At 41.6% G+C, this 25139-nt stretch overlaps 1 protein-coding gene across 1 annotated transcript in view; it reads right to left on the reverse strand.

Annotated features, from left to right (window-relative positions):
* FRMD1 (FERM domain containing 1) overlaps positions 1 to 25139 on the reverse strand; it is a 70644-nt gene that overhangs the window by 32819 nt on the left and 12686 nt on the right. Inside the window, exons 2-3 of the mRNA XM_044000111.1 lie at positions 23008 to 23187; positions 4102 to 4192 (exon numbers count right to left, since the gene is read on the reverse strand). Coding sequence (XP_043856046.1) covers positions 4102 to 4192; positions 23008 to 23103 — 187 coding nt within the window. The 5' untranslated portion in view covers positions 23104 to 23187. The remainder of the gene's footprint in view (positions 1 to 4101; positions 4193 to 23007; positions 23188 to 25139) is intronic.

Genomic DNA, 25139 nt, shown 5'->3' on the forward strand with positions numbered 1-25139 from the left:
TGTTTGATGTGATTGTACGTATATAACCTATACCAGATTGCTTTCTGTCTTGGGGAGGGGAGAGGGATGGGAAAGAGGAAGAAAATTTTGGAACTAAAAATCTTATGAAAACAAATGTTGAAAACTGTCTTTACATGTAACTGGAAAATAATAAAATACCTCTGCCTCTAAGATTTCAAAACATTTTAAGGTCAGGCTTTCTTGTAGAAACCCTTTCTGGAAGTTTTTTTTTTTTCTTTAAAAGCACTTTTCTTGGGGCAGCTAGGTGACAAAGTGGATAGAGAACCGGCCCTGGAGTCAGGAGTAGCTGAGTTCAAATCCGACCTCAGACACTTAACACTTACTAGCTGTGTGACCCTGGGCAAGTCACTTAACCCCAATTGCCTCACTTAAAAAAAAAAAAGGCACTTTTCTTAGAGGCAGCTAGGTGGTGCAGTGGATAGAGCACCAGCCCTGGATTCAGGACCTGAGTTCAAATCTGGCCTCAGACACTTGACGCTTACTAGCTGTGTGACCCTGGGCGAGTCACTTAACCTTCACTGCCCCACAAAAACAATTTAAAATAAATAAAAATAAAAGCACTTTTCTTGCAACTACTCTATGAACTAAGTAATGTATTATTATCCCCATTTTACAGATGAAGGAACCAAGGTTCAGGGAAGTTCAATGATTTGCCAACAGTCATACACCTAGGAAATGTATACTCAGATGTCTAGTGCCATTTCCACAACACTGCAACCTTTTCAGGTATTGGTATGTATCTGCAAAATGATGCTGTGGGGTCCTTAAGAACATTCCAGCCTGACCTTGGCCTAGTTACTTAACTGCTCTGTGCCTCAGTTTCCTCATTTATATAATGAGGAAGCTGGACTAGATAAGACCTCCAAGGTCTCTTCCAGTTCTAAAGAGCCTATGAACAAGGGCTACATCTTTGATTTTTTCAGTATTCTCCACAGAAATCAGTATAGTGACTTGCATTAAGCGCTCAATAAATTTGATTAATTAATGTAGCTGTTGCACAATACAAATCTCTTGGCATACATGCAGCCTGCATTCACTAAGACTCTATGGCCTGAAACACAAAGGCATATAGGATTTTTAAGTCTACTCCTGCTTTGAAAAGTTGGTTTTTGGGGGGCAGATAGGTGGCACAGTGGATAAAGTACTGGCCCTGGATTCAGGAGGACCCGAGTTCAAATACAACCTCAGACACTTGACACTTACTAGCTGTGTGACCCTGGGCAAGTCACTTAACCCTCATTGCCCTGCAAAAAAAACCCAAAACAACAACAAACAAACCAAAAAATTGTTGTTGCTTTTTTTTAAGGCAAACACTGTCTGTTCTCAGATTGTTAAATTTCAAAAGAAAGTGGTCCCACCAGTTTGTATTCTATGACCTGTCAGAAGAAGCAGTGTAGCTTACTTTTTTCCTCCCTCTCCTCAAGAATTTGTTTTCCCCAAATACATCACCAATCACACTGGCTTTGTGATGAATGCCATCACTAAAAAGGTCAAAAACAAACTCCCCAGAGCAAACACCTCTTTGGTGAATTGTATACATATTAAAAATCAAACTGAATAAAGACCCTGGAGAATTCTGTTTATCTAGAGAACAGGTACAACAAGAATGTGGCGACCTTTCTCCCATCCTAATATGATTCAATTTCCATTAAGAGAAATTATCTCGAAGAATAAGGGCTAAACCCTTGGGCAATCTGCAAAGAATTGTTCACTTGCAAGTTATTTTGGGCAAAGCCTAATGTCTTTCAGAGAACTTTCAGGTATTTCTTCATTTTTTGTGTCTGAGATTGGTGGGGGAAGACCACCACAAAAACACGTACAAGGTTAATCTTTGATGGGAACTGCCCCTCCAGGTCTCCAGTGGTTAGTTTATTCTTGTCATTCCCTTTCAAGGGCCTTTCAGAAACCACATCACATACACCCTTGGGGGCCACAACTGCCTTAGTCTCTAACAAATACAAGGTAGCCAAGACAGGTCACAAATCAATAAAGTGAAGGGAATATGGTGGGTGGCACAGATGATGGATGGGTAATGAGATAAGGGAGAAGTAAGTTAGTGGAAACAGCAAAGGGGGTTGGGGGTGGGGTTGCTGTTGAAATTTCTGCCCTTAATATAATTAGTTTAAAAGGGACTATGGGGCAAAACAACCCCATATCTCTTTGATCTGTAAGATTCCAAACTCTATCTAGAACCAGTATAGGTTTTAGCTTGCATGGTTCATTACCCAGTTATGCAGAGAGAGTTACGACTAACACTGGAATAAGATTCACTGAGTTAGTTATCAAGATTTCTTGGTTTTGACTGTATCCCCTCTCTACCATCACAGCTTCAAATAAATTATACCTTTTACACTCAGAGAGAAACTAATGGAATTATAGCTGAGAGAATAGCTGCCCACTTCCTAAAGAATCATTCAGGAAGGGAAAAAAGGGAGGGCTTAGTTTTGTTTTTTTAAACTGTGTTGACAAGGACTGAATTCTTTTGCACAAAAGCAAAACTGTAAAATGGGTTACCCTTAAACCTCAACAAGTTAAATGACACTGGACAAAAAGCAGCAGGTGTGTCATTAGATGACCCACCCTGAAGAGATGCCCTAAAAACCAATGAAAATCCAGGGTAAGATATGGCTCAAGGGCAGATTTTCACCATTTCACAGAAGAGGAAGCCTGAGGCTCAGGGGTGGGTAAGGCTATATAGCTAGTTTATGAAAGAGAGAGGTCTAGAATCCCTATCTCATGCTCTTAATATTATAGAAGGTTGAGATTTTTCTTCTTATTGCTCTTCCCATGCAACATAGGAAAGCATCAGAGACAGACAGCTTCAATACTAACAACTCAAAGGTAATACAGTGAGTGTTTACAAACATCTTTCCTCATATTCTTTTTTTTTTTTTTTAGTGAGGCAGTTGGGGTTAAGTGACTTGCCCAGGGTCACACAGCTAGTAAGTGTTAAGTGTCTGACGCTAGATTTGAACTCAGGTCCTGCTGAATCCAGGGCCGGTGCTCTATCCACTGTGCCATCTAGCTGCTCTGAGCAAATATTCTTTATCCCTATTTTACATGAAGAAATAGAGGCTTTGATTGACTATAAGATTTTCCCCCAATAATAAAGCATGTTGTATCTAAGAACCCTGATCTACTTACTTCAAATCCCAGGCTGTCTCCACTATGCAACACTATGCCTCTAAGAGGTGACCCTGGGTTCTCCACCAAGAGATGAGAAGCTGAAATAAGTCTTATCAAGCAGGAAAAACTATAAGCACGGAATGACTGTTAGGTCAATGGAGGACTAACCTAAATTAGCAGAGAGGCTCATGTCAGGAAGGCTGAATGACGAATAATGTATAATTTTGGTCCAGAAACTCTTAATGGGTTGGAACTTGACATGGTAGAAGAAATAACCATATCAATGATCTTTCAACGTCCAAAGTTTTTACCTCCTGCCAGTCACCATAGTAGATACTGGGATACAAATACAAAACAGAGATAGTACCTAGCCTCATAGAATTTATAGTCTATTTATTGAGGAAGTCACATGTTAGCAGGTAAGTTAAAGACAGGTTAGATAGAAAAATCAATAAAAATCATTTATAGGGTGGGGCACCAATGACTGATGGAGTTTCCAAGAAGCAGGTGAGGAAGGAAACCACCCTAGACATGACAGATGCTATGCAAAGGCACAGAAGTAGGAATGAGAATGGTGTGTGGGGAATAATAAGTCGGTGGGCCCATTTGGATAGAGAGTAAAATGCTTGAGGGGGAAATAAACTTAAGTGACAGGTCTAGCACAGTTTCCTGAGAATCTTAGCTCACTGAAGATGGGAATTCATGTTCTTTCCTCAGAAGGAATAAGACACACCCAGACAGCAGAGAAATATCACTAGTGTGGATATAGACGCAGCCATTCAAGCTTGGCGGCCAGAAGCAGCAACCCCAAAACACACTGTGTCAGGGACTGCCCGGCACACACCCTTACTGCTTACAGGCAGTAAGCATGGAACACAGCAGGAGACGAGGCAGGCATGCCAAGGGCCCAGTGGGATCACAAGCTCGGCTTTTCACGCATGTGTCAATACTTACTTCGAACAATACTCAGGCCAAAGAAGTGGGGTTCTTTAATGCTCAACAAGTCACACACCTGCTGGAAAAGCTCTCTTCCCGTGGCTTTTACCTACATGAAGAAAGAAAAGAAAAATGTGATCAAGTTCTGCTGTCAATGCAGGCAAATAAACCAGCTCAGCAGTATGTCCTTCTTGTCTTCCAGGATGTCCTTCTATGGACGTACGACTTTTATCTAGCCCTTCAAATTCTTACTGTTTTATAGGCATTTTCTTATCTAATCCAACTACCCTGCAGGATTTTAAATATAATACTGTACCATATATACTATAGTATATATGGATATGTATGTAAACACACAACAATTATGAATTAGGAAACTAGGGTTTAGACATCAATTGACTCAATTAGGTCTATTCAATGAGAATCTGAGGTAGAGTTTAAAGTCAAGTTTTCCTTACCTGAAGTCTATACCCTAGCCATTAGATCTCACTGCCCTCTGTAGCATGTAGTAGCATTGTAGGCAAGCTCGGTACATGCATATACATATGTTTCTGATATCTGCAGTAAATTTAAGAGCATGTTCCCCGACCAAACTCCAAGGGAAAACCGGAACACACCCATGTCCTTTTTTTTTTTTTTTTTTTTGGTGAGGCAATTGGAGTTAAGTGACTTGCCCAGGGTCACATAGCTAGTGTCAAGTGTCTGAGGCTGGATTTGAACTCAGGTCCTCCTGATTCCAGGGCTGGTGCTCTATCCATTGCGCCACCTAGCTGCCCCCCACACCCATGTCTTAAACACATCCTGGGCTTTGCAGAGCTAAGCTGAATCAAGTCAAAAAGCATTTATTAAGCACCTACTATGTGTGGGGCACTGGGCTAAGTGCTGGGAATACAAATACAAACAGAAATATAGTCCCTCCCTGCCCTCAAGGAGCTAACATTCTAAAGAGAGAAGACATACATAAAAGGGAGCCAAAACTGAGGTGGGATATGAAGGTAAGGGGCCTGGCAGAGAGTCCTGTATGTTGATGAATCAGGAGTACCAACTGGAGAGGAATGAAGATATGGCTGGCCAGGATCTCCTCTTTAAATATGGAGGTTCTAGGAGGAACCAGTCAATCAGAGGGAGAGGACACAGGGGTAGAGGGGACTTCCAATTTAAGAAGATGTCTAAGGGAGAGAGTGAGCTACTAGAGTAAAGAGCTTTTGGCATGGTCCAGACAAAGTCCTGAGGAGATATGGCAGGAGTTCAGCCTGGAGAAGAAAGAAGTCTGCTGAAGGATGAAATATGCCTCCCTTCCCCCTGCCCATGTCATTTTTCTTGGGTTTGTTTTTTTTTCAACATGGCTAATTAATATGGAATTACGTTTCGCATGACTACATAAATCACTGATGAGAGGGACTGCTTGACTTCTCAATGGTTAGAGAAGAAGCGGGAAGGAGGAAGAGAAATCGGAACTCAAAGTTTGGGGTTTTTTTAATGTAATAAAAAAAATGGGTGGATGAATGAATGAATGAATGAATGAATGAGAAAGGATGAAATATACCAGGAATTGTTTCTTTACAGGAACCCTCCCCTCAAATCAAAGTTGAGAACCCTTACCTGAGAATGTGCTGCTGCTGCCCTTTCCCAGAATTCCTGACAATTGAGTGGAAGAAAATTCTGCTCAGAAGAGAGCTGTGCACCATCACTACATTCTGGTGGCTTCCCCACAGAGCAAGAGAAGGGAGAGATGGTGGATTAATGAAGTCTAAGAAGTATACAGAATGAGTAGCTTAAAAAATGGGATGAGAGAGCTTGAGGGCAAGAATTAGTTGAAAGTATCTGCTTATGATGCTGAATATTGACCCCCACAGTCAGGACTACCCTATTTAACTCCAAAAATGTGTTTATTCTTCTCCACTAAAGAAACACTTGAACCAGAAAACCATGTGCTTATTGTTTCACTTTCATGCTCCAAATTTGTTCTTTAAAATGTGTGTCCCCCCCCCTCCCCCTTAGTTCCCTCTTCTACCATCTATTGTCAATTGTCAGTCCCTGGACATTTTTGAATGGGTGCCAGTCCTTGGTAGAACACTATACTAATTCTCTATCTGGGAAATCAATCTTTATATTCTTTTACCCCAGATTATCTCCACTGGGGTCATTATCAGAACAACAGATATACATACACCTCTGACTCCAGTACTATTGCCTAAGGGCCATTGTATCAAAAGCCAGAATTTTCTGGAAGACTTCTACATTCAATGTTACTCTGGGTTTTAGTTATTTAATTAGAAAATTTATTCCCACTATCTTGTGGGTAGCCATGGTAGGTCTAAAAGCGAGTCCCCAATATGGCTTCCTCACCTTGCATAAAAACCAAAGGCCACTGTGATTTAAAAACTATTAGCTCGTGGGGCAGCTAGGTGTCACAGTGGATAGAGCACCAGCCCTGGAGTCAGGAGTACCTGAGTTCAAATCCGGTCTCAGACACTTAACACTTTACTAGCTGTGTGACCCTGGGCAAGTCACTTAACCCCAATTGCCTCACTAAAAAAAAAAAAACTAAAAAAAAAAAACTATTAGCTCTTATGCTGCAGATAAGGTTATATATAGAGTGGCTAAAAGGTACACTGGGGGGCAGCTAGGTGGCGCAGTGGATAAAGCACTGGCCTTGGATTCAGGAGTACCCGAGTTCAAATCCAGCCTCAGACACTTGACACTTAACTAGCTGTGTGACCCTGGGCAAGTCACTTAACCCTCATTGCCCTGCAAAAATTAAAAAAACAAAAAAACAAACAAAGGTACACTGTAGAACTGCTCATCTCTACCATGAGGCAACTAGTGAGATGGGAACCAAATTAATTTATGTTAACATTAATGAATGAAATTAACACTCTAGGATGGCACCTCAGAGCTGGAAGAGACTTGAAGAAACTGTCTAGTCCAGTTTGGTCACTTTGGAGATGAGGCAGGTAGAAACATAATACACAAAGAATTTCAAAACTAAGATAAACCTGAGCGATCATCTAGCACATGTTGCTAATGCAAATATGGACCTTTAAATACAGAAATGTATCCTTATATAGATAAGAGAATCCCAAAGGATTTCAACTAAGGAGTGACTAGCAAGTGGTACTGGATGTCAGGTAGCTTATTCAACCCTGTCCAAACAGTAATATGATAAACCATCTATTCCAAAAGCTATTGTGCTGAGCAAATCTCCATTTACTATTTTAATTATCATTTCCCCTTCAGTTTTTGCTCTCCTCTTTAAATGAAAATATCATCTGTGGGTATCATCACCCAGGCCACTTTCTGTTTTTTTTTAGGGATTCTTATACTCCTCTAATAGACTTTATCACCATATTAGGATGTTGGGAAAGAGAAAAGGGCAGTGAATTAAAATGAAAGGAGAGTGGAACTGTCCTTGGAATGAGACCCCCAACTCAGTGAGGGTCATTCCTGTCTCAACACATCAAGCAACTGCTATTTCCATTAAAAACCAACCAACCAACATCAGCTCTCCTCACCCACCCCCCCTACTTGCCACCAAACATTTCCAAATACCCAGACAGGTGTTGTTGACACAGTAGACTTCTTTCTCACAGTTATTAACAGCTTCACCGGAATTTCACCCAACAACAAATCCCAGGCAACTCTCTCACTCCCTGACTCCCCATTTATAGTACAAGAATTATGCTGGTATAGAATTAGGCCAGTCAAACAAGGTGAAGGAAATCTAGCAAATTCTGTTTATCAGCCTCCATCACCAAAAGTAAGCAAACAATCTTCTTCACACTTGTAATACTAACTAAACAACCTTCTAATCTTGGAAAGCCCAGTAATGGACCATGCTTTTTGTGAATCACCAAGAGCTAGTCTCTCTTGGGTTACTAAATAATGGGTGATGTTGAAAAATCAAGGCCGGCTCCTTTAACAAACCAGCCGATGAGACAAAGAGACTCGTTCACACAGCAGCAGGGGCCCAAAATTCACAATTCTTTCATAGAATCTTCATGTTTTGTTCTTTTTCCTAAGTTGCAATGCTTGTATTTTCTGAGATTCAAGTTCATCATAAAAGTCTTGTTTATGTTTTAAAGTTGGGGGGCAGCCGCATGAAATATCCAGAGGAATGGTACTGATTCCTGTAAAAAAAACATCCAACTTGGAGCCAGGAAAGTCAGGGTTAAATCTAGTTTCTGGTGCTTGCTTATTAGCTGTGTTTGAGTGATCCAGAAAGTTACTCAGCAGTAAAAATGGATTGGGTGTGGGGGGTGTCCATCTAGGTGGCACAGTGGACAGAGTACCAGTTCAAATCTGACCTCAGGCACATACCAGCTGTGTGACCATGGGCAAGTCACTAACCCTGTTTGCCTCAATTTCCTCATCTGTAAAATGAGCTAGAGGAGGAAATAGCAAACCACTCCAGTATCTTTGCCAAGAAAACTCCAGTAAGGTGACAAAGAGTTGAATACAACAGAAACTACCACCGCCACCACCACCAAATATTTACCTCACAAGGTATTGGTTAGGAGAAAATGAAAACAATGCATCCTTCGGGCTTTTTGTTCTTTTACATTACTCTACTAGTAGTATTTCAATTTAACAAACATGTAAGCTACTCCTCTTTAAGATACTGGGAAAGAGAGAGAGGGAGAGGCAAAAACAGAGTTAAGAGACCCCTTATTAAAAGGACTGTATATAAGAATGTAGCAAGGGAACACTTACTAGCTGTGTGACCCTGAGCAAGTCACTTAACCCCAATTGCCTCACTAAAAAAAAAACAAAAACAAGAATGTAGCAAGGGAAGCAGCAATCCCTAAAAGCCAACGTGGCTACTTCAGAAGTGCAGGTCATGCTAGGCCAACCTCGTTTCCTTTTTTTGACAGGGCAGTTAGTTAAATGGGGAGATGAGAGAAATGCTACCAAAAAAAAAAAAAAGAAATGCTACAGGGACAGTCTCCCTATAGTTTAGCAAAGCATTTATCCAAGCTTCTCATTGCTGCCCCTTTGGACAAGATGGCAAGACATGGACTACAAGGATGGTTAGCATGATTCAGAAATAGTTTCAAAAAAGGATTTTTAAAGATTCAATCTTCAACCTGGAGGTGAAGCTTGAATGCACTACTCCAGGAATCTGCTTTTATACATAAAAATGCTCAACGTTTTTAACAATGTCTTTGATCAGTAGAGGAAGGCATGTTTATCCAAGTTATAGTTGACACAAAGACGGGAGAGGAAAATGACACATTACATGGAATGAGAGTCAGAATCCAAAGAAATCTCAGCATCTAGAATAATGGGCTAAACAGAGTGAGATGAAACTTAACAGTCATGTAATAAGTGACTACAACGTGCCTAGGACTGTGTTAAGTATTGGGGAATACAAAGAAAGGTAAAAGACAGACCATGATCTCCCAATCTAATGGGGGAGACAACATACAAATAACTGTATAAACAAGCTATAGTCAGGATACATTGGAAATAATCAAAAGAGGGAAGAAAGTAGAATTAAAGGAGCTCAGGAAAGATTCCCTGTGGAAATGGGATTTTAGCTGGGACTTGAAGAAAAGCCAAGGACACCAGGAGGTGGAGATGAAGAGAGAAGAACATCCCAGCCGTGAGGGACAGCAGATAAAAACTCTTGGAATCAGGAGATGTAGGGTTGTGTGTGAGGTACAGCAAGGAGGCCAGTGTCACTGGATCACAGAAGTGTGGGAGAGAAGAGAGTGTAAACTGTAAGAAGACTGGAAAGGTGTGTGGGGTTGGGGGTAGAGAAGGTTATGAAGAGCACTGAACCCTCGATGATGAATTTTATATTTGATCCTGGGAGAAACAGGAAGGCACTGGAGTTGACTGAGTATGGGGGTAGACATGGTCAAACCTGTCCTCTGGAGAGATCCCTTTAACAGCTAAGTGGAAGATGGAATGGAGTGGGAAGAAACTTGCTACAGGCAGACCAACCAGGCTACCACAATAATCCGGGAGTGAGGTGATCAGGGACTGTACCAAGATGGTAGCAGGATGATTGGAAAGAAGAGAATATATGCAAGAGCTGCTACAAAGGTAAAATCAACAGGCCTTAGCAGCAGATTGTATATGGGGATCAATGTAAAGTTGTGAAACTTACTCTATCTGGATTACTGTGCTCACCCCTGGGCACTACTTTTCAGGGAGTACACAGACAAGGTAGAGCATATCTCCCTGATTGAGGGTGGCCCAGAAGGTGAGAGGACTGGAGAACACATCACAGTTGGTGGTGATTAGTCAAGAAATGAGAAGACTCAGAGCATAACCATGTTCAAGACTTGATAGGTTGGGGGCAGCTAGGTAGTGCAGTGGATAGAGCACTGGCCCTGGAGTCAGGAGGACCTGAGTTCAAATCAGGCCCCAGACACTTGACACTTACTAGCTGTGTGACCCCGGGCAAGTCACTTAACCCCAATTGCTTGGCCCTAGACAGAAGAACTAGGAATAGGTGGGAGGCACTTTTAGACACCCAGAATAGTCCAAAGGTAGTGTGAGACGTAGTGGGGTGATAACTGCTTGTTGGTAATATTAGATGGTCAACTCTTGTTCAGTGAAGAGACGTGTTGGACTGGATGCACTTGGTCATCCCTGCCACCTCTATGGAGCCCACTAAGAGGTTGTGACAAATATACAGATGACTAGAACATATGTTATACACAGGTACAAAAGACATAGAGGAAGAAGAAAATGTGGATCCCCACCAAGAGTGACAGGGCCAGTCCTAGAAAGCTTTGTAGAAGAGGTAGCCTCCAAGTTGTTGGTTTTTTGGGGGTGGGGTGGGGCAATGGGGGTTAAGTGACTTGCCCAAGGCCACACAGCTAGTAAGTGTCAAGTGTCTGAGGCCGGATTTGAACTCGGTTCCTCCTGAATCCAGGGCCAGTATTTTATCCACTGTGCCACCTAGCTGACCCACCAAGTTGTATTTTTAAAAAGACAAGCAGTAGCAATCCAACCGATAGGAGGACACTCTAGTCAGAGGGAATAATAAAATCAAGAGAGCAGAGGGGTTGTGAACAAAGCACATTCAATAGGAAGTTTGGTCTTAGCAGTGAGGGCAGCAATAAGAGAGGCAGCCAGAGAAGCAGAATGCTGCCAGTCTATAGAAGGCCTTCAATTCCCCTCAAAGTGATATGAATGTTGGGGCAGCTAGGTGGTGCCGTGGATAAAGCACCGGCCCTGGATTCAGGAGGACCCGAGTTCAAATCCAGCCTCAGACACTTAACACTTACTAGCTGTGAGACCCTAGGCAAGTGACTTAACTCCACTTGCCTCCTCCCCCAAAAAAGTGATATGAATGTTGCTGAATAGACAACAATGAAGATTGGGGAGCAGGAGCAAAGCAAAGAGAAGATTAGCTGAGCAGTGGTATGAACGGGCTGGAATTCTCCCCTACCTACAATTATCAAAGGAATCTCCTCTCATTTTTTTTTCAATGATGTGACCTTTATATTCTGGTTGTGTTTGTGTCCTTTTTGTTTGTGGCAAAATATTGGTTAATCCCAATTTCTGCCTTTTCAAGTTTTTCTAGCACTTCTTGACAAAAGGGGAGTAGTCAGTCCTTCCAAAAGTAATTTATATTCTTGGGTTTATCAAACACTGTGCTGCTGTTTTCAAAAGCTTTGGTTTCTCAATTATATACATAGTCTACTTTCCTTTTTTTGACCAGGGCCAAATCATTTAACAATTACTGCTTTCTGATATAGTCTGAGGTCAGGTAATGCGATGTCCCTGAAGGGTGGGTTACAGTAGAAAGGTGCCTGGAGGCAGGAAGGCCTATTAAAAGGCTACTGAAGAAGTCTGTACTTGGCAGTGGAACGCTAGAAGAGAAAATGAGGTGATAAGGCCATGAAGTAACTAACTTTGTGGGGGCAAATTGGACTTGGTAAATAATTAGAAAAGCAAAGGACAGAGAAAAGCTGAAGACAGATGCCCTACACGGTGTCTCATTGTTGGTCTGTCTTCCCCTTCTGTCTCTTTAATAATAATGAGATAGAATTTCTCCTCTAAGCAAAGAAAAGATACTATCTGATAAAGGGCATCAGCCTCTCTCTGAAAGGTAGGGAGTATGTATGTATATGCGTTTATATGTATGTATGTATACACACACACACACACATATACATACGCACACACATATGTCTTTAGAGGGTGTGGATTATATCCCTCTAGGGCCTAGTATGCAGCCTTATCTCAGCCTCCTCAGCTCATTAACTATTAACAAGACTGTTAATTCATTATTAGAATGTAGACAATAGTCCCTCTGTTAAAAGTAGCCTCTTAAAAGGTGAGGGATGGGCAGCTAGGTGGCGCAGTAGATAGAGCACTGGCCCTGGAGTCAGGAGTACCTGAGTTCAAATCAGGCCTCAGACACTTAATGCTTACTAGCTGTGTGACTCTGGGCATGTCACTTAACCCTAACTGCCTCACCAAAAAAACAAACAAACAAACAAACAAAATAGGTGAGGGACATTTTCCTCAGGACATTCTATTCAAACCTGGAAAAATGCCACGTTTTTTGTTTGCTTGTTTTACCAATCCTGTGCCATTTCCATCTTAATTAAGCCATTACAAACTAGGTATTCTGCCACCTTATAAGGAAAAAGTGTATATGCCAAGATCTGGGACCTGAGAACAGGGGCAGATCTTGAGTTTAAATAATAGGGACCGGGGCAGCTAGGTGGTGCAGTGGATAGAGCACTGGCCCTGGAGTCAGGAGTGCCTGAGTTCAAATCTGGCCTCAGACACTTAACACTTACTAGCTGTGTGACCCTGGGCAAGTCACTTAACCCCAATTGCCTCACTAAAAAAATAAATAAATATAAATAAATAAATAAATAATGGGGACCTGACCTCGGTGCTAAGCAAGATTTACATCACACCAAAGGGCCTAGGGGAGATGAAACCTACTCATAGTAGAGAAGAAGCCCGATAAATCTCAGAAGACCCAATCAGCCTGTCAGCTAGTCAACCAGCATTTATTAAGCACCTATTATAGGCAGGCACTGTGCTAGACTCTGGGGATATAAGGCCAGAAAACCCCAAACCCAAAAACCAATCCTGCCGTAAAAAAGCTCACAGTTTAATGTAGGTTGATAACATGTAAACAGCTATGTATAAAATAAGACATGCAAAAAGAAGTGTGTGGTGGGTGTGTGTGTATAGGGGCAGTCTCAGAGGTAAGGCACTAAGATTAAGAAAAAAAGCTTCTTGCAGAAGGTGTCTTTCGATGAGATCTGAAGGATGCCAGGGAAACTAGGAGGCAGAGATGAGAAAGAAGAACATTCCAGGCATGGGACCAGCTAGTGAGAATGCTCAGAATTGAGAGTGTTGTGTTGGAGGAACCACATGGGAATGGTGATGGGATTGGAGTCCATGCCATATCAGGATTAGCTGAAGGAAACGAGACTATATCTCCAGAAGAAGAGAAGACTCAGGATATGACAGCTGTTTTCAAATATCCAAAGAGCTACCAGGTGGAAGGAAGAGACTTATTCCACCTCACCCCTGGGAGTCAGAACTTCTGAACAGCATCAGCACCATCTAAAAGAGCTGATAGAACACTGGGGAAGAAATTCTTCGGACACCAATTTCTAACAAGATAGTGGTGTTCAGGTATTTGAAGAGAATAGCCTGGGCGGCAAGGTGGCACAGTGGATAAAGCACCGGTCCTGGATTCAGGAGTTCCTGAGTTCAAATCTGGCCTCAGACACTTGACACTTACTGGCTGTGTGACCCTGGGCAAGTCACTTAACCCCCATTGCCCCACCAAAAAAAAATTTAATTTAATTAAAAAAAAAGAGAGAGAGAGAAAATAACCAATGGAAGAGGGGTTAAATTTGTTCAGTTTGGTTCAAGGTGAGGGCAGAACTAAGAGAGGGGTAAAAGTTATAGAGAAGCAAGCTGACACTTGATGTAATCAAAACTTCCAGATAAATGCAAAAAAAGTAGAATGGTCTGTGTTGGGATCCCCTTGGGTTCCTCATCATTAAACGTCTTTAGGCGAAGGCTGGATCGTCCATTTGCTGGATACTTTATAGAAGGGACCTTGTTCACGTAAGGTGAAATTTTAGTCATCAACAAGGTTTTGGACATGGGAGGTTAAGGTGAAAGGCAGTGCCACAGACAGTAATAATAATTAAGTTAAAATTTGCGGACATTAAGTTTGAGGTACCAGTGGGACTTTCAGTTGGAACAATCCTCTAGGCAGGTGGAGATTCAGTTCAGAGCTCAGAAGAGTATGGTGTCTCAGAAGTCGAGGAAGGGAGAGTGTCTAGTGGCGGGATCAAGTGTCAAGTCTTATAGGACTAAGAATAAGTCATTAGGTTTATCAAACAGGTAGTTCCTTGTGTCCTCTAAGAGGGTAAATTTGGCAGAGGGGTAGGGGTGGCAGGGAGATTATCAACAAAGGGAAGGCATTAGATTTAGACAACTTTTTCATTAAGTTTAACAGTGATGGGGAAGACACAGATGGGACACTAGGTAGGCAGAAGGGCTAAAAAGAAGCTTTCTTAAGACTGTGTAAACCTGCTTAGGGACATTTGAGAAGAATTTCATGAGGGAGAGGAATCCCTTTAAAATTTGAATGATGAAAGAAGGGAGGAAAAAAAGGCTTAAAAAAGAAAGAAAACAGGGGCAGCTAGATGGCACAGTGGATAGAGCACCAGCCCTGGAGTCAGGAGTACCTGAGTTTAAATCAGGCCTCAGACACTGAACACTTACTAGCTGTGTGACCCTGGGCAAGTCACTTAACCCCAATTGCCTCACTAAAAAAAAAAAAAGAAAGAAAGGAAACAGGAGATGGGAAGGAGAGAAGGGAATAAGCATTTATATAGTAACTACTATGTACCAGGCACTGTGCTAGGTGCTTTTATAAATATTATCTAACTTAAGCCTCACAACAACCTGCCTTCAAGGTAGATGTTATTATTAACATCACTTTATAGCTGAGGAAATTGAGGCAAAAAGGTCAAGTGACTTGCCCAGGGTTACATAGTATTACATTGCCTAGAGTAGCTAGGTGGTGCAGTAGATAGAGTCTGAAGCTGAATCCCCATTTTGATTTTACTGACTGTGGGTAGGTCACTTAAGAGAACCAGGCCTCAGTTTCCTTATCTTTCAAATGAAAAAGGTGGAACTAGACATTTTCTTCCACTTCTAAACCCTAAGACCCTAAATGGAAAACCTAGGTCATTTAAGAGTCTGTGTATCCCCTGCAAAAATAAATTAAAAAAAAAAAGAGTCATTTGGAAAGAGGGACCAGAATGATGATGGGGAAAGGGTATAACACACTAAAGTTTATTTAATAAAATCATCAAAAACATGTTGTAAACATGTACAAAACTAATCTGATGGGTTATACTGTGTTATTTTTAGTCTCCATGACTGAAATGGGGTATCTTCATCCACCCACCCCTCCCTAATCAACAGTAAATCACATCAGTGGCAGTGCCCAGACACTGATGGTAAAATCCACTCTTTTTTTTCTTTTTCTTTTTTTTTTTTTAGTGAGGCAATTGGGGTTAAGTGACTTGCCCAGGGTCACACAGCAAAATCCACTCTTAATCAGTATCTACTGCCCGTCTTTGAGGCGTTTCCTCTCTACAAGGAAGCTCTTGCCCACCCCTCCAAAAGATGATGAACACAACCCGCCAGAGACTAACCTGGTTCTGAATGTCTTCATTCCATTCAATAACATTGCTCACTCCTCTCAGCCCCCACTGACTTCCCAGACAATGGACTTTGTCTGCTATTGACGTTACTCGATCTATCTTCTCTATCTTCAATGGACTCCCATGACTTTGGACCCAGGATTTTGTACCTGGATCGATATTTCTTGTTCTTCCCTAGCCTAACTACCCCCCTGAAACAAGTTATTGTTGTCTGAATAGACCTTTAGTATCTGCTAGATTCCTACAGATCAACTCAATGCCTGGTGTTGGCTTCTCCTGAAGCCCCTCTGCCATTTCAGTCTGTGCTTCAGCAGTACATTGGGGCAGCAAATAAAAACCTCATTAATCAATCAATAGTCAGTCAAGAAGCATGTAAGTGTATAAGGGGGGCAAAGTACTGCACTAAGCACTTGAGATGGGGGAGGGAGGTAAAAAGATGGATTTGAGAAAAAAAACACATCTTCAGTCATGGTTGAGTGGATTTGCTTGGCTTGGCTGTGCTTATTTATTATAAGGGACTGTTGATTGCCTGTTGCTATTTTTTTTTTTTTTAGTGAGGCAATTGGGGTTAAGTGACTTGCCCAGGGTCGCACAGCTAACAAGTGTTAAGTGTCTGAAGCCAGATTTGAACTCAGGGATTCCTGACTCCAGGGCCGGTGCTCTGTCCACTGTGCCATCTAGCTGCCCCCTGTTGCTATTTTTTTAAGAGTAGGAGGGGAGTGAGGAAGAAAAATTAGTAAATAGGGACTTTTTATTTAAAAAGTGATTCTCGGGGCAGCTAGGTGGCACAGTGGATAGAGCACTGGCCCTGGAATCAGGAGTACCTGAGTTCAAATCAGGCCTCAGACACTTAACACTTACTAGCTGTGCGACCCTGGGCAAGTCACTTAACCCCAATTGCCTCACTAAAAAAAAAAAAAGTGATTCTCAAAGATGGTTTAAAGGGAAACAGACAAGATGAACAGCTTTGGAAATAACCTTTTTAAAGGAGCTCAGTCAGTACCAAAGTTTCAAACACCCAGGTACTCACCTAACCTTGGGGAATCTGTCCCTGGATACAACCTAGAAAGTAAGAAGGGCTACTTACTCCTCACTAGGACAGTTCGGACAAGGTGCCAAGTGTCCTTGTTTTATTTTTCATCTGCTCACTTGTGATTTCACTGGGCTTGGGAAATAATGAGCAGGAAATGCCCTTTATTCTGCTGTGCATATACTATTCACTATACCAGGCTGCTGCAGACCCAGGAATAACAAGAGCAGCTAACTTTTAGATCATGTTTTATAGTTCTTAAAATATGCTATACATACTATCTCATTTGAGTATTAACAGATATCCCCATCTAACAGATGGGAAAAGTAAGGTTCAGAGGCATTTGCCCATGGCAGCACAAGTAGTATCAGAGAGAGAATTTGGACCCCGTATCTGTCCTTCTGACTACATCCTACCCTGCTTCTACCACACCACACTGTCAGAGGAAAACCAGTCCCACTTGTTAAAACTCGTGGGGATTGACAGCACTAATGACCAATAAGAAGTTAAGAAGCTGCCCCCCAAGTTCTCTCCTGTCTGTTCAGACCCACCTTTATGCCAACACCTATCCCTGGAGACACTACCCTGAATCTTTTGAAACCACTTACCCTCTGAAAGCTATTACCCAATGGCGATTTGTTTGGAAAGATCCCAAGATGGTAAAGAGGAAACTACTTTTTGTTTCTTTGGGGGTAGAATGTCCAATTACCTTGCCCTAAACTTTTTTCTCCCTAGATTAGGTGTTCTCCCCCATTGATTTCCTCCCTACACAAAATAATTTTATAGCCTCTTTGCCCACTCCAACCCTCTAAATACAGCCAGGAAGGATAAGGAGGCTTCTTTTTCAGTTGGGGATTAGGACTGTTCCCCTCCAGTTGCCCAACACATGCTTTTCTCCTGAATAAACCTTCGGCTAAACCAAGAGGCAGAACAAAGCATCTGTGTGCCCTAGGCAAGGTTTGAAATTTGTGTTCTCTGTGATACCGTCCACTGGAAGTTTTAAAACTTTGCTAATTAGCTTAGCTCACAAAATAAATAGCACTCCCTGGCATTCAAGCACGAGCATTCATTAAAGGAATATTTGAAAGTGGCCCTTTGTCAGCTCTCCCTGAAGCTCACATCAGAGGCAGCTGGCCTATCCCCTTCTCTCCCTAAATCTGGTTGGATCTGTTTTACTTTAGGTCCTATCTTGCTTACTCCTTGACTCAGATCTGGTTGGACCCATTTTTCTAAAGGCAAGAGCAGTTTCACGGCCAAAGTTGTTGTGAAAGTGAGGAATGTATCAGAAATCACTATGTCTGGATTCAGGTGTGAAATTGTTTCCTTCCCTAAATGACACTCTAAGGGATTGATTCATTGGGAAAGCTTCTCTTTTCCTGGAATACTCTAACACATGGGAAAAGCAAAGTTAAAAGGGCAAACCTCATCTGTGTCAGGACGCTCAAATATCAGGATTAGAGATGGAAAGCTGGTCAGGTATGTTATTACTCTTAGAAAGGGAATCATTGTTCAGAGTTTAGGTAAATACCAAGGGTTCCTTCTGTGACAATTAAGAAACTCTTGCTTGAAAAACAACTCAAATTTTTTCCCAACAATAGGACTATTTGAAAGAGGTTTCTGAAACCCGCACAAACCTGTGTGAGGAATGTTTTAATATGACCTTTTTTTTTGGGGGGGGGGGGGTGAGGTCCTCACTGGCTCTAAAATGTTGAAGCCATGTTAGGTATTGGCTTTTAAATCATTAGGTAAGAGAACATGAGGTCGGGTCAGCTGAAATGTCAGAGGTCAGTAATGCTAGGAATCTGCATTCTGTGGCCTGCCCCAGTCAACGATCCTGGTAAACGTGAGGAAAACCTGGGTGTTTGGTGCACAGATGGTAGATGCTTGTCTTGTTCCTCTGACATCCTTCCAACTGAGTGGGGGGTTGGAGTAGGGGTCAGGGTAGATAGGAATGCTCTATTGTTGTAGTCTGCAAACCTACTTTTTTCAAACCTTGCTTCTGGCTTATCCCTCCTTCACCCACTCCACTGTCAAATGAATCATCTGAAAGTGAAGACCTGATCAGGTCACACATCCCTCCCTGCCCCCATTCAAGAAACTCCCTTTTACCTACAAGATCAACTAGCAAATATCCTATTAGACATTCAAAGTTCTTCACAACCTGGTCCCGTTGTACCTTTCCAGTCTTCTCAGACCTTAACTCCAGGCCCCACTCCACCTACCATCTATTCTGTGATCTAGTAACACTGGCCTCCTTCCTATTCTTTGAACAAGACATTCCTTCCCCAACTCTGGACACTTTTAAAAGGAAGAGTGGTGAGGAAGTAGCAGAGATAGGGAAGAAGCAGTAAGATTAAGGAAAAACAACAATAAACGTAGCTCTATCACTCAAATGTAGCCACCTTTCATATTTCAGAAGTCAGAGAGAAAAGGTATTCATCAACTTTGAGTTATGGTCAAAAAGTTACTTTGAGGGGAAGACACAGATTTGTGATTTCATTGATAGGAAATTTCTCAGTACTGAACCCACCATCTCTACCAGTGCAGACCAACCACCAGTCTTGGGCACTGAGAGACTTACTGATTTGCCCAGGGTCACACAGCCAAGCCAGTATGTATACAAGGTGTCCCAGATCATGGGGACAGTTTTTTAACCACTGGTACAATGCTGCTTCGTAAGTTTGTCCACTGGAACCTGGAACATTTATTTACCCAGAAGAACAATCTCATACATGATTAAAACCCTCCAAGGTAACTCTACAAAAAAACCCTTTAATCTAAAATGTACCTTCAGTTATAGCAGTAGGGACTGGGCCTGTGATTCCACTGGTGAGGAAACTAACTACTAATGCAGATCAGCATCTTTTCTGAAAATTATTTTGAGCATCAATTCTAAAACCTTTTGGTCTCAGGACCCATTTGCACCCTGAAAATTTTTATACTCATGCCCCAAAAAGCTTTTATTAATATTGGATGTATCTATAGATATTTACCATACTGAATATTAAAACTGTGGTTTAAGAATAACAAACCCATTACATATTAACATAAATTACATTTTTATGAATAACTGAATTTTCCAAAACAAAAATAATAGTGTAAAGAGCAACAATTTTTAATACATTTTTTGCAAATCTCTTTAATGTCAAGATTAATAAAAGACAGCTGGATTCCCATATCTGCCATCTGCATTCAATCTGCTATAATGTGTCATTTTGGTTAAAGTATATTAAGAAAACCTGGCTTCAAACAAATAGTTGAGAAAAGGAGGAGAACCTTAATAGACAAATAACATTTTAGTATTACTAACTGTGAAAATGATTTTGACCTTGGAGACCCCTGAAAGGGTCTCAGCTCCCGACCCCGCCATCCTCCGACCACAATGCAGTATTTACAGAGCTACCCAGATCTTCAGTGCTCAATTGAGGTTAACTGACCTGCTCAGCATAACTCATCAAGTACATGCCCCATGTCCAGAGGAGGGGGGGCTTGGATCTCAGATGTTCCTGGTTCTGAAGCCAGCTCTCTTGCCTACTATGCATCACTATTGTGTAAATAATATAGAACTTAGCAATACCTCACATAACTTTTTTGGGGGAGAGGAGAGGGTTAATTCTTATTTTTATGATGAACTTAAACATCAACATGAACGTGTCGAGATGCAATGAACAAAAAGGGATTGTACATGAAACCATGAATTCAGCGTCATAAGAAGGTGACTTCCAAAGATTATGAATACAAATGAAATTCTAAAAAAGTTATAAATAGATCCTCTTAATGAGATCTTTGGTACCCACAGATAGATGCCTCGGTTGGAGAGAAGGGATGAGAAATGTGATGGTGCTGGAGGGTCAGGAAGAATGGAGGAGAAGAAAGAGAAACAATACTTTTTGTGGCTGGACCTTATGGCTGTAAGGTTGCATCTCTTTAATGGAAGCCACCAGTGGCATGTTATTCCCATAAAGACATAAAACAAGCACAAAGAGCAGAATAAAGTCATTCAAGCCACAATATGGAAACTGGGAGAAAGTAAAGAAAACGTTAAAGGAGAGGGGGAAAACTTTTTCGTAGTCTAGTGAAGAAGCTTCTCAAAATAATGTTTTTTAAATGGAAAAAAAATGTACTTTTTCTCCCCTATGCAAGTATGTGAACCCCAAGTTAAGAATTCCTCATCTGAAAAAAAAATAATTCCTCATCTGAAAGGAAAAAAAAAGAATTCCTCATCTAGAAGAAGGCAAGAAGTGTGGTGAAGAGCCTACACAGTGAGGATGAGTTAAGGAACTGGGGGTGTTTAAAGCCTGGATAACAGAAGCCTTGGAGTGAGGGGGGTGGGGCTCCATCATACTATTCCAAAGACTCTGATATTCTGCATGGCCATCAATGGGGCAGTACTAGAAGCAACAAGCAACACTAGCTTGTTGTGCCAAAGTAAAAAGAAAGGGCTGCCTGGGAAGGCAGGCAATTGGAGGTTTTAAAGCAATGGCCTCGGGGGCAGCTAGGTGGATTCAGGAGGACCTGAGTTCAAATCCGGCCTCAGACACTTAACACTTACTAGCTGTGTGACCTTGGGCAAGTCACTTAACCCCAACTGCCTCACCAAAAAAAAAATTAAAGCAATGGCCTCTGAACTCTCTTGAAGGACTGAGATTCTGAGGGTAACCACAGTTCCAAAAACTAAGCACGTATGTCAGGTATGACACAAGCCCTCACTGACTTCCTCAGGGTGAGCAGGTTTTCACTGATGACTGACATGTGCTTTGAGATACAGAGAGTAGTCTCTTCTTTTCTCCAAGTTCCACAAAACACTTCACACACATTTCCCAATTAAGTAGAACAACAATGGATGTGGAATCCTAAGACCTGAGTTCAAATTCCAACTCTGTCACTATCTATGTGACCTTGGACAAGTCACACAAATTCTCAGGACTTTGGTTTTCTCCTCTGCAAAATAACATGGCTGGACTAGCTGACTGCCGAGGTCCCCTCCACCTCTCGATCTAAAATCCTATTGTATTCTATTTTTTCCAGATAGTGAAACTAAGGCCCAGCAAAGTTAAAAATCTTGTCCAAGAAAACACTGCGAGTCACTGAATTTGGATCTGCTAAGGGCCACTTTTGGTCTTTATCCATTAAACCACATTTTCTTAGAACTTCACAGAATCCTGATGTTGGAAAGGGCCTTGGGAGATCATAACCTTATTTTACAGATGAGTAAAGAGAGGCTAAGAGAGGCGAGAACTTGTTCAGAGTCACACTGCTAGTTAATAGCACATACAAGACTAGACCAAGGTTAAGCAATCCCCAGGACTTCTGTACTAGACAGTACAACGTGCCTTTCCCTTCCAATAGCCAGGCATCTCGTCCACATACAAAATAATACATCAAGATTAAAAGAGGATGTGACCAAAAGAAGCTTTTTAGGGATGAAATCACTTCCTCAAAACAAAACCAGGGGCAGCTAGATGGCACAGTAGATAGAGCACTGGCCCTGGATTCAGGAGGACCTGAGTTCAAATCCAGCCTCAGACACTTGACACTTACTAGCTGTGTGACCCTGGGCAAGTCACTTAACCCCAATTGCCTCACCAAAAAAAAAAAAAAAAAAAAAAAAAAAAAAGGATCATACCAGTGCCTACCTCCCAGGGTGTTGTGAGGCTTAAGTTAGATAATATTTGTAAAGCACTTTGCAAATCTTACAATGCTATGGAAATGTTAGCTATCACTATTGTTATTTCACCTAAGCTATACAATAGCCCTATAAAGCAGGTAAAAGCAAAAAACAAAAAAAAACAAAAAAAAAAACAAAAAACAAAAAACAAAAAACAAAACCAGCCAGAATGTTAAGGAATATAGAAAAACTATCCCTCTAGGTCCATGACCCCCCATCTCAGGTCCCCATTTTGAAGACTGGAGAGTAATTTGAAAATTTGCTACAAAATGAATCAGTGCAGAGGATACAGTAGAACTCTTTAATCCTGTGTGTCTCACAGAGGGTAGCCAACGAGAGGGAAATCCAAGATGTTGTGGCCAAATAAGTCAATTAACTAAGGAGCTTAACTTTTCTTGCAACATTACAAAGGGAATTAACATTTTCTGCCCTTTTGTCTCAATCCCTTCTACTGCCAAAATTCATTCTAGATAAACTTATTTCAGCCCTCCCCCCTCCCATGATAAAAAAACAAACGTAGGAAAGTGGGAAGACTCACTCACCCCAATGCTTAACCTTAGTTGATCTCGGTTGGGCAACAGGATGCAGACATTCCTAAACTCCAGGGCCATCTTGCCTTCAGGTAAGTGTGGGTTCATGGTAGAGCCGGGCTAAGCATTTCAAACTCACTTCGACCACTGGGAACTCTCTTCAAGAGTGAAGCCAGCCTCGCTCCATGTCACCTGCTTGCCAGGAGATAAAATACTTCAGTGTCAAGTTCATGGGAATGGGGAAGGGGTGGGTAGGACTGCAGAGCAGCTGCACAGCCTGGATGTAACACAGGATGTTTTTCTTCACCTCATTCCAAGAGGAGAGATAAAACCTGTGCTTTCAAAGGTTGCATTCACTGAAATCATCATTAAATTATTCTAGTATTAGTCAGCCCTTTCCTTGATGAGCAGAAACGGTACATTAGACCAACCCTATGTGGGAGGCCAGATGAGACCTCTCAAGAATTCATCCCTCCCTAGAAGATTCATTTGCAAATCACGACTTTTTTTCTTTTCCTTTTTCTTTTCTGCTCCAGGCTTAGTCAGACTATGGAAATGCAGGGGGTTTGAACTTTGGGCCCTTTCCCAGAGAGCAAGGTTCAAGTTTATAAATAGCTTCAATAACGTGAAACTTAGGTCAGAATACAAACAAACAAATCACACAACCAGTGATACAAAGCCATTTTATTGCTCAGAAGACTGAGAAGGCAGCAGGTAGCAGCTGACTGCACTTGCTTGCATGCTCTACAGACATTGGTCCCCTATGACCAATGAATCACTCGGTAAAGACACCTAACAAATAGGAAACCGGAAAAACATCTCCCCACACACTCCTTTTCTTTCCCCCTTAACCCCAGCTTTCCTTCCCATAGTCATACAGTGGCTCAAAGGAGTTTTGGAATTCACATATTTGCCAATTGTCTTCTATTTGGGGATGGGGGGATTGGGGGGGGTAGAGAAGGGATATTTAGGAGAAATGGTGCCTCTGAAAGTTAAAAGATGATGAAAACTAGAAAAGACTTCTTGAAAGTTGAGTGCATTAATTCGAAATTAAAATGAAATTTAAATTTAAAAACTGAAAATGCAAAGAACAACAAAAAGAAACCCAAACTTACTCAATTATAATGATTAATCTTGGCCTTGAAGAAATTTTGGAATGCAACCCTTCTACCCTTCTTTGCAGAAGTTGGAGGTCTATGAATGTGGAATATACAGGGTGTCCCAAATATCTTAGTGCAGTTTAGAGGGGTTTTTTTGGTTTTGTTTTTTTTTAAGTGAGGCAATTGGGGTTAAGTGACTTGCCCAGGGTCACACAGCTAGTAAGTGTTAAGTGTCTGAGGCCAGATTTGAACTCAGGTACTCCTGACTCCAGGGCTGGTGCTCTATCCACTGCACCACCTAGCTGCCCCCAGTTTAGAGTTTCAATACCTTAAGCACTAAGACTTTTAGGACACCTTATACTGTTGGATTCATTTAATATGTTGTTTACTTTTCCTGAATCACTCATTCCTCCCACCTCCTCTTTTTTTTCTTTCCTATAAAAGATCATCCTGGCTGTGGAACAGATTGAGAAATAGCAAAATAGAGAGATATAATTTTTTAAAATAAAAATGCCAAGAATGAAAAAAAAATGAGTACAGTCAGTAGGGTCCTAGACTGACATTAAGAATAGAGATATCATCCATTACCTGAACCTTGAAAACTGAAGAAGAAAGGGAGGGAGGCAAAGTGATGGGGAATCCAGCACCCAACACAGAGCACACCAACAGCAACACAGTTAGTGATGATAATGATAATGATCATAATAATCCTGTTAATTTGGCTACCGAAAGGGGGAAATGACAGGAAACCTCCTCAGAGGAAACACTGCAGGAGGGCAATTTGGCAAAGAGCAGAATGCAAAATGACTCCAGGATAATGTGGCTACATTCCTGGGTGCCCTATAATCTCCAACTATCACTCTGCTTAGCACTCCATCATATCTCTTAAACTTTGATCCCTCTGTGAAGAATCAGTTGGTTCCACATTTGAGAACAAGGGACATTTAGAAGACAGTCCTTCACAGACATCTATAAAAGGGGAATGAGCCCTGAAGGAGGTGAATAAACCTTGGAGACAAAACACAAAGTGGTTTGGGATTACTG

Source organism: Dromiciops gliroides, chromosome 4 (assembly GCF_019393635.1).
Source record: "Dromiciops gliroides isolate mDroGli1 chromosome 4, mDroGli1.pri, whole genome shotgun sequence".
NCBI lineage: Eukaryota > Metazoa > Chordata > Mammalia > Microbiotheria > Microbiotheriidae > Dromiciops > Dromiciops gliroides.